Source organism: Pyxicephalus adspersus, chromosome 1 (assembly GCF_032062135.1).
Source record: "Pyxicephalus adspersus chromosome 1, UCB_Pads_2.0, whole genome shotgun sequence".
NCBI lineage: Eukaryota > Metazoa > Chordata > Amphibia > Anura > Pyxicephalidae > Pyxicephalus > Pyxicephalus adspersus.
In genome coordinates this window covers 37,152,310-37,166,938 of record NC_092858.1, presented here as the reverse complement: position 1 = coordinate 37,166,938, position 14,629 = coordinate 37,152,310, and the positions used below count along the sequence as shown (strand labels likewise).

The 14,629-nt window shown below is 35.8% G+C and overlaps 1 protein-coding gene across 4 annotated transcripts in view; it reads right to left on the bottom strand.

Annotated features, from left to right (window-relative positions):
• The window catches only part of PFKM (phosphofructokinase, muscle), a 42,031-nt gene that overhangs the window by 26,674 nt on the left and 728 nt on the right, over positions 1 to 14,629 (bottom strand). The window contains exons 1-5 of one of the 4 annotated variants that reach the window (XM_072406719.1): positions 8,582 to 8,748; positions 6,525 to 6,578; positions 5,496 to 5,591; positions 2,668 to 2,741; positions 2,482 to 2,559 (exon numbers count right to left, since the gene is read on the bottom strand). In XM_072406719.1, coding sequence (XP_072262820.1) covers positions 2,482 to 2,559; positions 2,668 to 2,741; positions 5,496 to 5,591; positions 6,525 to 6,578; positions 8,582 to 8,705 — 426 coding nt within the window. In that variant the 5' untranslated portion in view covers positions 8,706 to 8,748. Of the gene's footprint in view, positions 1 to 2,481; positions 2,560 to 2,667; positions 2,742 to 5,495; positions 5,592 to 6,524; positions 6,579 to 8,581; positions 8,749 to 14,629 lie in introns of those variants that run through there. The other 3 variants (XM_072406727.1, XM_072406736.1, XM_072406745.1) reach the window with 3 other exon arrangements.

Below are 14,629 nucleotides of genomic sequence, written 5' to 3'. Positions count from 1 at the left end.
AAATATTATACCTGAAGTAACTTTACACCAGAAGTAACTTTGTTTTAATTTGGGGGCCTCATTTTTATAAAGTAATTGAGTTTTAATTTAATTTGGTCCTGTTGCTCGAACCTCCTGGTCAATAATCACATGAAAGGATATTAAAGCAGCCCTATCATAACAATTTATACTTTATATAAAAGGGTGGATAACCCTTTTATATGAGGGAAAAATGTCTTTTTTTAACTATTTTTTGACATTTGAGCCTCCTGGGATACATACTTCATGTTTCCTAGTGGGGGCTTCATGCTTAGTGAGATCAGCAATATTTTTTTTTACATTTTCCAGAAGGCAGGTCACTCAATCTCGTATCTATGCAGCGTGAGATCAGGTGAAATAGGAAGAAGAACCTGGAAAAAGAGAAAAAAGGTGGCGGTGCCCAGTGTTCAGCCCACTTTGGAACGAAAAGGGAAGGTGTGGGACCAATTAGACTAAGACTGTGGAGGGATCGGTGGCTTTCTACTGAAAGGTTTTTTTTTTTTATGATAGCTTTAAGAGACAACAAGTAGCATTAAGATGGGGTAGGCAAAGCTAGCCTATAAAGGAAAAGTCAGAATTACTGATTTATCTATTTTTTTTTTGTTTATTACTATAAGGGTAGTCTCTGTTTTGTAATTTGTTCATTATAATTGCACAGGATCTTTAGTTTAACAACAAAACAGAGCATAATGTTTTCCACTATTATCACAGTTCTTCTTCACACAAGCCAACTGTGTAAGGGTAAACTTAAATAAGGCTCTTGTGTTTCTGCCTAGGCTGTCTCCACAATGAACCCAGGCAATGAAAAATGACCCAGAGCACAGGGGAAAAAAAATATCCTGAAGGCCATTACAGTGTAACCTTACAAATGTCCTGGTAACCTCTAGGTTCTTGCTTCCATCCCTCATAAGCATTGCAAATGACATGAAATGTCATGTCATGGTGTTACTTCTAGTTTACATGAGTAAGAAAGAAGCCATTATAAAAACAACTAAAAACAAAGACATTCTAAGATATGAAAGTAACATCCTACAACATTATAATCAACATAAAAACAAAACCGCATGAAAAAGGTGTGTTATCAATACCCATGTATGGAGTAAAAATAATGAATGTGGCTTTTGTACTACGTAGCTGGGTAAAAACCTGCTAGTAAGATGACTGGAATTGCCAGTCCACCAATGCAATTAAATATGATCACTGCAAAATGTTTTTAATGGAAGTAAATTGATCCTTTATACTAAGGGCATGGAAAACAGGGATCTAACTTTTTTCTAAACTGATTTCCTTACTTATAGTAATTAAGTCGAGTGCAAAAGCAGCTTGGAGCTTTTCAAAAACTTCAACAATCTTAAAGCAGCTTAGAAACAGCCACAGTCAACTCAAAAGCAGGTATAAGCATAGTCATTAGGCAGGAAAAAATAAAATGGACCTGATTTATTAAAGCTCTCCAAGTCTGGAGAAAATAGACTGTCATGGGAGAACCTGGAGAACCAACAAACCTGTAATGGATTGAAAACATTTTCCACTAAAATAGCAAATTTTTTTTTTGAAATCCATTTGAGGTTTGTTGGATCTTCAGGTTCCCTCATGACAGTCTATCTACTTCAGTATTGAAGAGCTTTAATAATTCAATATATTTTTTCCTGCTGTGACTATGCTTATACCTGCTTTTGAGTTGACAGAGTTATAATAAATCAGGCCCAATGCATTTGACTTGTATACATATACAAGCCTTAAAATTGAGACTCCCCATTAACTACAGTTTTAAAAACAATGTTTTTAATTCATATAATATAAATGAAATTAGCAAGTAAGTTTGGACAGCCACATATATAATTATTAGTTATTAGTCTATACCACAAAATACAAGAAAATACAGTCTTTTCGACTATCACCTTATGGAAGAGATGACCATTCCTATCATTAGCACATGTGACTTTAGAAAAAAATGGGATACAAAACTACATAAATTCTAAGCAAATTTGCAAAGTGACAAATATTTAGGGACAATAGGGGCTGGTCTTTGGAATAGTGGATCTTGGGGTAGGAAAGATAAATATGTCAACTAGGCGTTATAATTACATTAGCAAGTATTAGAGTAGGTTGGAGTTACAGAAATGTTTAGTGTAAAGATTAGGTTAGGGATTCACTTTGGAAACCAAAAACATTTATTTACCATTTTGAGTCCCTTAGTTTTATTGTCTGCCATAGCTATACTTTTACATGTTTGTGGCCTGAAAACCAGTACTTTGTTTAATTCCTCGACAAAATCCCATCAAGCTTCATTTTTCATGAAACAAAATAGAACAATTATATATTATATGTATATATATATATATATACATACATACATATATACACACACACAACACTATTGTTCCCACCTCTGAAACATATCTGCATGGTCCTTTACAATACCATTACTTAGTTATAAGTATTTCCTATTAATCACTAACTTACCAACTGCAGCATCATTGACACACTTTCCCAGGTGGCTTCCCGAATGTTGTCACCTCCATCAACCAATCCTTGATAGCCCTGAAAAATGTTTGAACAGCCATTCTTTAAAGCTTCCAGCATACAAGGATTAAAAAATGTTAAAACAAAAAGTTGTACACGTGTTTCCCAAGACACTGATATACACACCTCATGTACAAAGTACACTTTGGCACCAGTATAGATGCCCACTCTCACCACCGCTCGTACAGCTGCATTCATTCCTAGTGGGAAACACAATAAGGATTAATTCTAGAATTTTTTAGGGTGACTAAAAATGTATGAATAAAAAGCTCACTACCTACCTACCTACTACTTTATTGTACCAAAAAAAATGAATCTAAATAGATACCTTAAAAAAAAAGCTAAGACTTTTCCTTTAGGAGTATACTTTTTATTAGGTTTAGGTTTGCCAAATAGCCTTATATATGGGTTATATGACCCTAACCATCCTTAAAGCCCCCCAAAAATCTCATCTAGGTAGTACCAGTCTGCAAAATGCACCACAGACAATTATAAAAAAATATGTTAATAATAATAGGTATGCTTTTTGATATCTCTATATAAGAAATTTGTTTATGACTGTAAAACGATAGTGACAATTAGGAATATTCCAACTTCTTCCCCTACTTTTTATTGTAAATTTTATCACATAATATGTAACATGAGGAGTAGACACACCTAGTTTGCAGCCAGAGCAAAAACAATTACATCCGGACAAAACAAAAGATGGGAATTATGGCAAAGAGATTCTGCCAAAGATCTCATGGGCACAAATGTGACCACCAGATTCCTCCTTTATTTTAAATCTAACATTTATATAATGATGATTTATATGAATGTATTCTAAATCAGTGAATCTAACAGTACTGTATTCTAAAACAGAACATGCCATAACAAAGGGTAATATTAGGTAATTAACTATTTATATTTTAGAAAAAAGTTTTATATTGTATGTTTATTATTGAATTCAGTTTTATGTTTGCACTATTTCTTTTTTCTTTAAAATGTTAAATATTGTTTCTGTTCTCCTTAAACACTGTGAGACACACAGACCAGAAAGTGTAAATAATAAAGATATACAAGTATATACATGTAGACACTTACAAGATGCCTATTTAACCTACAACTCCTATTTTTTCAAACCTCCTACCTTGGAACTGGCAGGTGGTAACTTGAAAAATGTAAGATTGTAAGTTTTAGTCATTTACATTCAAGTTTTAGTCAATACATAAAAATTGGAAACATTTTCTATCTGAATAACACATTTTATGATAGTAAAAACTTAATGACTATTATTTTAATTTAGTACTGACTGTCCTGCAGGGAGACATTATCTATTCAAGGACAGTACTTGTGACAATCCCAGATGACAGCTGCCATGTAATCTAGCACTAGACAAAACATCATCCTAAAGTTTTTTGTTAGAAACCAGAATGACCCCAAATAGGTCTTTTTGTCCAAGTTCCAAGGGCATGATTAGTAATCAAATTCCAGGGATCTAGGACTCCAATGTAATTTCTTACAATAATAATGACAGTGGATTTCTCATAACAAAGCATACAGTAATAAAGGCCAAGGGTAAATGATAGAGGCTTCTCATTATATATCAAAATATCTAAGGAACCCTTTTGCAACTGTCATGAGTAAGCAAGAGACAACAAATACACACTGGTGGGTTTATTGACTCATACTTAAATGTTAGCCTTTTGTTATCTTGGGGTTAAACTTAAAATATAATGCAGAATAATATTTTTGATATTGTAATTTTGTTTTTTAAATAAATATTTTTTACCTACTTCTTTTTTGCTTGCATCAGCTAAATGTACTACATGAAGGTAAAATCATAATGAGCAGTATTTTGTATGAAAAAAGTCACTTTACAAAATCTGAGCAAAATTTTAATCCTTGACATTTTTAGCTGATAACTGAGGTTTCTAGATTCTGTATAGGCTCGTTTTGGGTAAAAATAATTGTTTCAGCAATTTAAAAGACCAAATATTGCAAGAATACTTATTACATTGTGTTGGAGATCCATCTGTGGGTATTTGGGCTTCTTAGAATTTCCCGGATGGAAGGAAGATAACATCATCCCCAGTTCAGAAGTATAAAAACTTTTATATCCTTTTTATTCAACTTTTGATAAAGCAATTGCTCATGGTAAAAATAGGAAAACCTTGCTTGGTCATCGCATGGTCCACTTTAAATATATCTGAAGTTAAAACCCCATTTTGAAATTATTTTTTGTCTGTATCTCACTGGAAAGCATTCCCTTCATATCATGTCTTGTAAAATTTAGCTCTTGGCAGGAGTTGAGAGGAAATCCCGCTAAAATTGAGATCCCCACTGGGATAGGTATCTCTACTGGAGTATTTCCATTCTCTTACTGTTCTAGTGACAGCTGTAAAATTTGGGAATTTTTGGTGACAATCATTGATAAATCTGCCAATACTGCTGTAATAAATAACGCAATAGAAACACTATGCCATTCAAAACTGAAAAAAGGTAAAAAGGTATGGGGTCCAATCAGAATATTTATTTAAAATAATAATTTTGTCTGAAATAGATATTTTACAGCAAATACATTCATTAACCTACACTGTATATGTACTTATTTCATAAAACTGATATGAAACAACACAATATCTACATCTAGCATTTGTCAGGGGTATAAGTCTATTGAAGAATCCTCTGGTAGGTTTGTAGGAAGCTATAGGAAATCAAAGACAAGACTAGAGGTGGCCAGCAGTGACTCCTGAGGTCATACAGGAAAGTGTTCAAGGTCCTCACAGGTAAGTAATGATCTAGGTAATGGCTGTTACCATAATGCTATTGCTTTCTGTGTAAGCAGATGTTTTAGCTTCTTCTTTTTTTTTCTTTGAGTGTCCTAAATAACACATTTGCATATATTATTGTGGGTTGTTAGACATTAACAAGCAGCTCAAAGTTACATTTGAGAAAAGAAAAACTTTGATTACCTTGTGCATCTCCTCCTGATGTAAGCACAGCGATAGCTTTACCAATTCCCAAAGTTTGGGCCTCATGGTGCTTATGTTTTTCCATCCTTTCCTTATCTGTAAATTAACACAAAATCCTGCATGAAACCAGGGACAGCCTGTGTGCTCTGTGAAGCTCGTGGAGTGAGACAGAGAGAAGAGTCTGCAGTTTTTTTAAGTCACACTATCCCCCAGCATTAGAGACTTCCCAGAATGACAAGTTAAAATGTCACCACAGGTTACTTTCTATGCAGTGTCAGCCAAATACAATCCTTTATTCACGTGCAGTCCAGTCCACGTCAAGGCAAATAAACAAACACAAATAATGGTGGATGTGATATTCATTCCTAACGCTTGAAGAGAAAATTTGGTGAACTCAAAAGCATAACGCAGTGCAAGAAACCTAAACTGATACAAATATAAATCATTATTTATGGGCAATAATTAAATACATTTGGCTTGTGTCTTCTAAACACATAAATTAAAAAAACTAAGATATTGACCAGCTCTGTTATCTGCACATGGTTTCCTGAAACAGCAACCTGTCATAATGCCAGTATCTAAGTCTAAGCATTCATGAAAAGATACGGCAAAAGAAAGTAGTGCAGGAGAAAAGTTTGGATGATGCTGGCTCTCCTTGGCAGGATACGATGCAAGTTTTGACTTACTGCAGCTTCTAATGAAAACAGCATTCTAAGCTCACAGTGTGTAGTGCTATCAGTGTAAGCAAATTTAGTACAGGAGAGAAGACTTTGCAGCTGAGCAAGACTGAAAGAAGGCTGATATTCAATTTTATACCTCTCAGCACCTTTTAATTTTTTTAATTTCCATCTTACACATGAAATATTTTTACAACTTGTCATACACAATTTATATTTAACTCAAAGGAATAACAAAACACAAATTTTGCAGCCAGAACTAATTATTCATAAAGGCTGCTTAAAGACAGTTAACACAGAACAACCACAAATTTTTCATCATGAACAAAATATAACAAAAAATAAAAGTCACCTGTTTGCAAGTCACTGGAGCTGGCGGCAGCAAAGTCCTGCTCTTCCAGGCTATCTGATAATAAGAAAAGGAATTCTTAGGAAACATACAAGGCTAGGGGTACAAAGCAGCATACAATGTGTATCTAGGGTAACTGTTATAAATATATAATTATAAGTACTCTGTATTTGCTCTGAAGGTTCATATGTGCTAAAACAAGAGCAGAAAACTTGAATAAATAATTATTCCATAATTTACAAATCTTGTTTAGTTTGAAACATTTTGTTCCTTGACAGCACGCAACAGCACTCAGTAAGCTGGTCAGGTACAGCAGAAGTTACAGCCAAACATTGTATTCCCTTTACAAATCACGCAGAGCATACTGAATTGTGGTATTCAGTGAGAAACCAGTTGCTATGTCAGTGGTAACTACAGTTACGCCAAGACCATATTTCTCCATTTAGCCAAATCCTGAATTGTTTCACCCTAACAGCTAACTAATCATAGTCCTGGTTTTTATAATATATTTAGATGAAAACATTTCTCTCTTTTCACTATATCCTGTGACCCCTAAAAGATCGACCCTCCCATAGTTAACCTGTTACTGTTAGAGCTCTGCTGTGATTTCTGGTTTGGCTCTCTCTGGGATCTGTTTCTGGTGCATTTCAGTCTAAGATCCATTAATGGGATGATATCACTGAATCCTCCTAGATTCTCCATACAATATACAGAGAACACAAAAGGAAGTAAGAACCAATGCAAAGCAAAGCCTTAGCTGTCACATTAGGACTAGTACAGAGATCAAAATCTTAAACACTGAAATTAAAGTATAATATTTTCACTGCACACCTACTTAGATAATATATAATATCATTTTACATGACAACTAAAACTTATTTTTTATGTACAGGAAAGTGTATCTGAACTGCAGCATATTACAACATTTTTTCCTTTTTTCTAGATTTAACAAAGCTATGAGATCCTTCTCACTGTTGGCCAGTGGGACTGAAGAAAATCCTGAAATCTTAATCCAAGCCCCAAGTCCCTACTTCCTGCCCCCCATGGGAGCACTGGGTGACAGAGCAGCCAAATGACAACCCTCTTACTGTCACATGAGCAGAATGGAAGAAAATTATATTCCCCACCCCCTTTTACTGGGAAGTACTGGGTTTTATTGCATCCCTAGGTGAGGAGAGTGGCAAGGGAGCAAAGAGAAGGTAGATAAAAGCACCATTGGGGCCAGCTTTTAAATAAACCTGTTTGTCATGTATGTGCAATCTTAAGGTTTACTCAGGGGATCATTCACACTAAATATGCATGCAGCATGCACAGACAGGTGCTAAGATAAGCCATTCATTTAGATGCAGAGGAAATGCAGACAGCACATTTGGTATTTTGGCCCCACAGGTAAGGCAGAACAAAACCAGAATAATGTTTATTTTTTTATATTTTTCAGAATGGGTATGTTTTAAGAAATATCAGTTTTTCTGAAACACAAGTCAAATTTTCTGCAACATTGCTAATTTGTATGGTCCTGTCTATTAATTATTATGATGCTCCAAAGATATCAGATCGGGTATTTAAAAGAATAATTAATATTTGTTAACCGCTAGTATTCACTGTTCTGCATTTGATATTCACACAAAGAGCTAGTTTGCAGGGTAAAATGACATTGAGAAACAACATACAATTACTTCTACATTCATGCAAATGTTACCATGTAATAAAAGTGGAAATAGTTTTGGTGCATTATATTTAAATTAAAGTCCATACTGCATACAATTGATGTTCATTTTAAAATGCATTTTCTTAAAGTTAGAACAAGCACGCAGCAAGTAAAAACTCTTGATCTGCATACTTGTCTGAAACCAATGGATCAGTATGACATGCAGAGAACTCAAATTTTTACAAGTAAAGGTAAGCAATGGCAGCTTCCATTCTTTGTCAGTAAAAAAAAAAAGAAATAGTTACCTAAAACATGCAAATATAACCAATACAGTATTTTATTCTAAAGTTCTGTTACTTTTATTGCAGTATGATAAAATATTAAAGACACAGTTAATGCAAAATGTACTAACCAGTAATTTCTTCCTTTCTCCTCCTGAGTCGGAAAAAACTGAAGAAGAGGAAAACCCCAACCGCAAGAGATACTGAGATTAGAAGTTTGATAAAAACCCTATCAAGTTCAATGGCAGCAAACATAGCCTGTGGCTGCAGTCATTGGTTCATTGATATTTATAGACAGGAGTCTCAAAACCAGCAGCAGCTGTTAGCAAGTCCCTCTGATTGGTGAAATGTGGCATAGCTGTGATGCTGGGGACATGACTTAAATATCCTGCTCCAGCCGAAATAACCTCAAGAAGTGCTTTACTGCTGACCAGCCATCAAAGTGATACAGCACTTTTCATCAATACAGCAAAGCACAATTTGGTACATGCAAGTTGATTAAAAACGCAAATACAATAAAAAGTGACCCCAACCTATGCCTATGATACATGGAAAGTTTAATATAATTGTTATTATACACAAACACAATAACAGGGTTACTTAAAAACCCATTGACATAAGGGGAATCTGTTACAGCCTTGCCTAGACAAGTAGTGCAACAAACTCTTGTGTATGGTGGAAGGTGGACATTTACTTGCTATGAGAGAGAGATCAAACAGGTGACAAAAAACAATCAAAGAAAAGTGGCACCGTCTTCCTGCAGAGAATGGTTTGCAAGCTTATGGTGTGTGCTACAGAAGTCCTAAAATTTTCTGTTTTCTGTGCAATTTTCAGGCAATGAACTTTGCAATTTTCAGGCAATGTACTTTGCAATCTACCCTTTCTCCTACTGAATACCACCATGGATGTATTTTCAAATCAAAATGACTGAGACATATGAACTATTCACATGCTTGAAAAAAAAATGTTTAAAAATGAGGTGTAGCTTTTTGCTAATACAGTGAGGTGAAAGTAAGCACAGGATGTCTGCACATTTATTGAATGGGGCAATTATTTGGAGAAGTGTTTCCTTTACCAAAGGTAAATTATAATTATATGTATTATATATATTATACATATAATATATACTTTATACATTATATATATGCTTTGAGGATAAAAGGAAAAGGCTTAGAATCCCTGACAATTTTTTGTGGCTCTGATGTTAACGTATTACTAAGACTAGCCATTTCTGGACACAAGTGACAAAAGACCAAGATGGTTCCCTATTATGGCCCATTTCGTATCACAGTGTGATTACCAAGAGTGTGGGTACTGCTGTGAAATCAGCAGTACTAACTATTGCCAAACTTTTATTTCTAATTCTGGTAGAGTGGTGATTATTAGAACATCTCTAAGTTTTGTATTGCAGGCTCGTTAGGGTGAATGTTGTATGTCCTAAAGCCCACACAGAACATATATGTAACAGATTTAGGAGAAAAAAATTCAACCATCATAATAAAGCCTCTTTAATAGACCCCTGATATAAAGTAACACATTAAAGCTAAGAGTTTTTTTAACTCCTTTTTTTAGATTCTCACAGTGGTGAGAACAACAAAAGGTAAAAATAATTTAGTTACATATATAAAAAATTACACTGATAGAAAAAATAAAAGCAGTTTGTGTGGATGGAATAAATGTATTTCTAATAAAATATGTATTTATGTATAATATGTTTTTCTAACAAATATTTATATTTTGATTGTGAATGATTGTGCTTTCTACATCAGTCTGGGTAGTGTCATTGTAGATAATTCTCATTATTAGAGTCATTCCGGAGGTGGGAATATGTTGTATCCATGTTGAATGTACTGGACATACTAAAACTAGGTAATAACTATAGTAGAACCATATGTAGGTTTTTAGTAGGTAACATATGCCAGTAGAGATGCCAGGGCTGTTTGCTTTCCAGAGAGCAGAAGATAAGAAAATTCTCTGTCAGGTATGTTATGCTGGAACTTATAATTGTGCAGACAGACAGATGTAAAAGATATAAGCGACAGCAATGAACTATACCACAGGACTTCATCAGACACCTCAGTTGTAATAATAAAGAAACACTAAAAAATGTATACAGAACAACAAGGGTGAATATTAGGAAAGATCCTCAAACACACAAATAAGCACATGGATGGGGCAATTCACAAGCCATAGTCAATAAGTCAGGATACAAAACACTGAAAAGTAGCCTAGTACTAATTGTTTCCCCAAGGCCACTATCCCAGGCACGCTGAGATATAGACAAACTGGTGGATTGCCTCTAATTGCAGCAACATTTTAAATTTCCAACAATACTTGCTAGACACCCATGCTGTTTAACTAAACTGATGTTGGAACTAAATCAAGCATAAAACTAAACAAATGTTTTGATGGCAGCTCAGAAATTCTACGAATTCGGCAATACAACAGGGAAAATGCTATTTTCTGTCCTTCAATCAAAAAAGTCTGCAAGGTTTATACCTTAAATCATAAGTTTTACAGACACCATGGAAGGCACCTCAACGGCTATTGCTAGAATCCTCATGAATTTTTATCAATACGTTTTACCATGATAAATGATAGTCCTGGCCAAGAACAAAGAAGCTTCCTTATTGAATCCTACCTCTGGGCAACCTGTCTCTCTAAACTACCCAAGCGGAAGAATATTTTATAGAGCCTTTAAAGTCCTGATCGCTTTATCATCACTTACTGTATACAATTTTAGAACACACTTATCCCCCATTTATGCTCATATGGTAATAGATTACCTAAATCCACCAAGCTTCTCCTGGATACCAAGACTGTGCACACTGTGATTATTCTGAAGCCAGACGACCCTGCAATCTGTACAGATATCAAGTTGTATGCCAAGGTTTTGGCTTGGGCCTAGATCTTAGGATGTTGAGCTGGGTTATGGCCCTGTACTTTGAGTCTACGGCACAGGTCTGTTTTAATAGCACTCTATCCTCCCCTATCTACCTTTCTAATGTTACTCGCCAGGGTTGTCCTCTTTCCCTGGTACTATAATCTATGCTGTAATTATTTCATTTAATATTTAACAACACCAAACTTCCCTTTCTTCTTGCTTATCTCAATTGGAAACTCTTGGCCAACTATCTAATTTCAAATTATTTTAAATAAGTTAAAAAATTGTGAACATTAACGTCCCTCTCAAAGAATGCGTCTTAGAAATTTGTTTCCCTTTCTTTTGGCAGCTACTGTATATAAACTAAAATATTTAGGTATTTACCTGACATTCAAATTGTCCAACCTATTTGTGACCAATTACCTGGCATTATCTAGTGACATTAGGAAAAATCTTAACACCTGGTGCTTCATACATTACTTCTCATTACAAAGAACATCCTGCCATGAGCCCTATTTTACTTACAGATGTTACCCATCATTTTGTTTGGAGCTGTTCGAGGTTCTGAATCTCCTGTGGCATTTAACACTGTCCAGAAATAACGGTGGCTCCCAGAACATACAAATGACTATGTAGCTGCTATCTGGACCAGAATAATTAACTGGGTGTTTGACGTTGTCAAGATGCCCTAGGTAACACTGGAAAAAGAACTTAACCTATCTGACTTATCTTCCAAAATCTGTCTACTGAAACAATAGTTAAAATAAATAATAAATAAACAGAATAAAAATATTTTGCCTTCTACTTCTTCACAATCCTGAATGCCCTACACTGGTGGAACGGAATCCATCAGAAATATTGTTGCAGGTACTACAAATGTTGTAGGTATTTCCTATCTGTCCCTTCCTTGGACATAACTACTTCCTACCTGGTAACCATATTTATTCTTTACTGAACTGACTATTAATAATATCATTATTATTATTATTATTATTATTATTAATGATAAACAGGATTTATATAGCACCAACATATTACATAGCGCTGTACAACAAATAGGGGTGGCAAATGACAGAAGAATACAGACTGTGACACAGGAGGAGGAGAGGACCCTGCCCCAAAGAGCTTACAATCTAGGAGGTGGGGCAAGTAACACACAATTGGAGGGGGGATATGGAGTGGTGGGAAGTAGTCACGGTTCCAAAAGACTGAAGATGGGTAGGCAACCCCTAGGAACGACTTTCAGGTCTTCAGGGAACATCTACTATAATCATTATATCCACAACTCAAAATACATTAGTGTGGTGGTCAGTGGTAAGAATTGCTCCTACATTGCTGCCCATTGGGAGGAATTTCACCCTTACAGATAACAAGACCATTGGTGGCAGAGAGTCACAAACTGCTCATTGCTCAAGCATCCCTGGTTGAGACACACTGCTCTACTGCAACAAGATATATCCTGTTCACTCATTAGCCTCTCCAGTGGTGGTATGATACTGCCACCACCATGCTTCACTGTGGGGATGGTGTTCTTAGTGAAGTCTGCACTATGGGGTAGAGTTGCAAGTATTTTCTCACAAGAAAAAAAAAACATCCAGGCCCAGCTAGAATTTGCATGTGGGAAATGTGGTATGGTCTAATAAGATCAAGGTTGAACTGTTTGGCCACATTTTCAATAGGTACGTTTGGCACAAAAACAACACTTTGAAATAGTAAAAGAACACCATCCTCATGGTGAAGTATGGGGTTTGGTGTTGCTTTGTTGCTTTTCTTCAGCTGGAACTGGAGCTTAAGTCAAGATGGAGAGAAATATAAACAACCCCAAATAGTCACTTTTGGCCCAAAACCTTCAGGCATCTGCTAGCAAGATAAATCTAAAGATGAAAAGCATACATCCAAATCAACAAAAGAATGCCTGCATCAGAAGAAAAAAAAGTTTTGGAATGGGCCAGCCAGCCCAATAGAAAGTCTCTGGGATGACTGGAAGAAATCTGTACACGAGAGATGCCCTGGCAATCTGACATATTTGGAGCGCTTTTGCAAGGATGAGTGTGCAAATATTGCCAAGTGAAGATGTTCCACACCAATCGACTCCTAAGAAGACTGAATGCTGCCATTAAATCAAGAGCTGCTTCAACAAAGTATTCATTTTAGGGTGTGCACAACTTATGCTACTAGTTTTTATATTTTTATCCTAATAGATGTGTATTTTTATAATTGAATTCTACAGTTTACAGGTCACATTAAAGGTGGGAAAAGTTTTGGAATGATTTATTGTGCTCTTACATCACAAATACCTGGCATTTTATTAGGGGTGTGTACACTTTTATCCACTGTATACATTTACAGAAATTACATTCCTTTAGCTATTTCATTGATTTCAAAATTTCAGATTATTTTTAGTGCACACTAGTAATAAAAATAGCTAACAAATAAATGTAAACAAAATCCAAAAAAAAACGCTGTTTACTAAATTACTATTGTTTTCATCTGTTTAAAAAAATGTATAGATTCCCCAGCATTTATTTGTGATGAACATGGATGGAAACATGCAGCCTCCCTTTACATCACATGCAGGTAAAGCAATATGTATGATCAGGCGCCCACTTTTCCATGGCAGGTGAGCCTGCGATTGGAGAGTGGGTGGGTTCTGTTCAGAGACACAACCCACCCACCGCCCTGAGCCTGCGATGCGTACAGGGGACATGATCCGCAACTCTCTGGCCAGTGCGCGTCCCCCCCACCAGGGTCCTTTTCCTGACCCTGCTGGGGGGGCACATCGGCCAGAACTGCTGGCGCCCAAAATTTTCTTGCGGACTACCGTTTGGCAACCGCTGCATTATAGGACAGGGACAGGTTGGTGTATTTAAACAAATGCAATCAGGCAGTTTTCTTTGAATAAAGTTCTGCTTCAAAAGCTGACAGCCCATTTGTACAGAAAGTCTTATTTACCGGAAATAGATACACAAACAGTAACAGTGCCATTAATTACAATAATATACTTATTGTTATAAACATTTCCCTAGGGAAGTATAAAGCCGCTCAGTACTGACTTCCAATTCTGCAATGACATGATACCCGGGTGTCATCCCGAACCATTGGACTTAGTGTTGTACCGTCCTGTTCCATGTGTCCTCCCCAGCCCCTTCTAGCTGGGCGCACCACCCGGCACTTTTCAGTAACCGCCTGCCTGTATTTGAGTTGTTACTGAAAAGCTGGATCACAATACAGGGGCTGCAAGAAATAAAAATTCTGGGGGGAACACTGCATGATATCAAAATGATTGCAGTCAGAT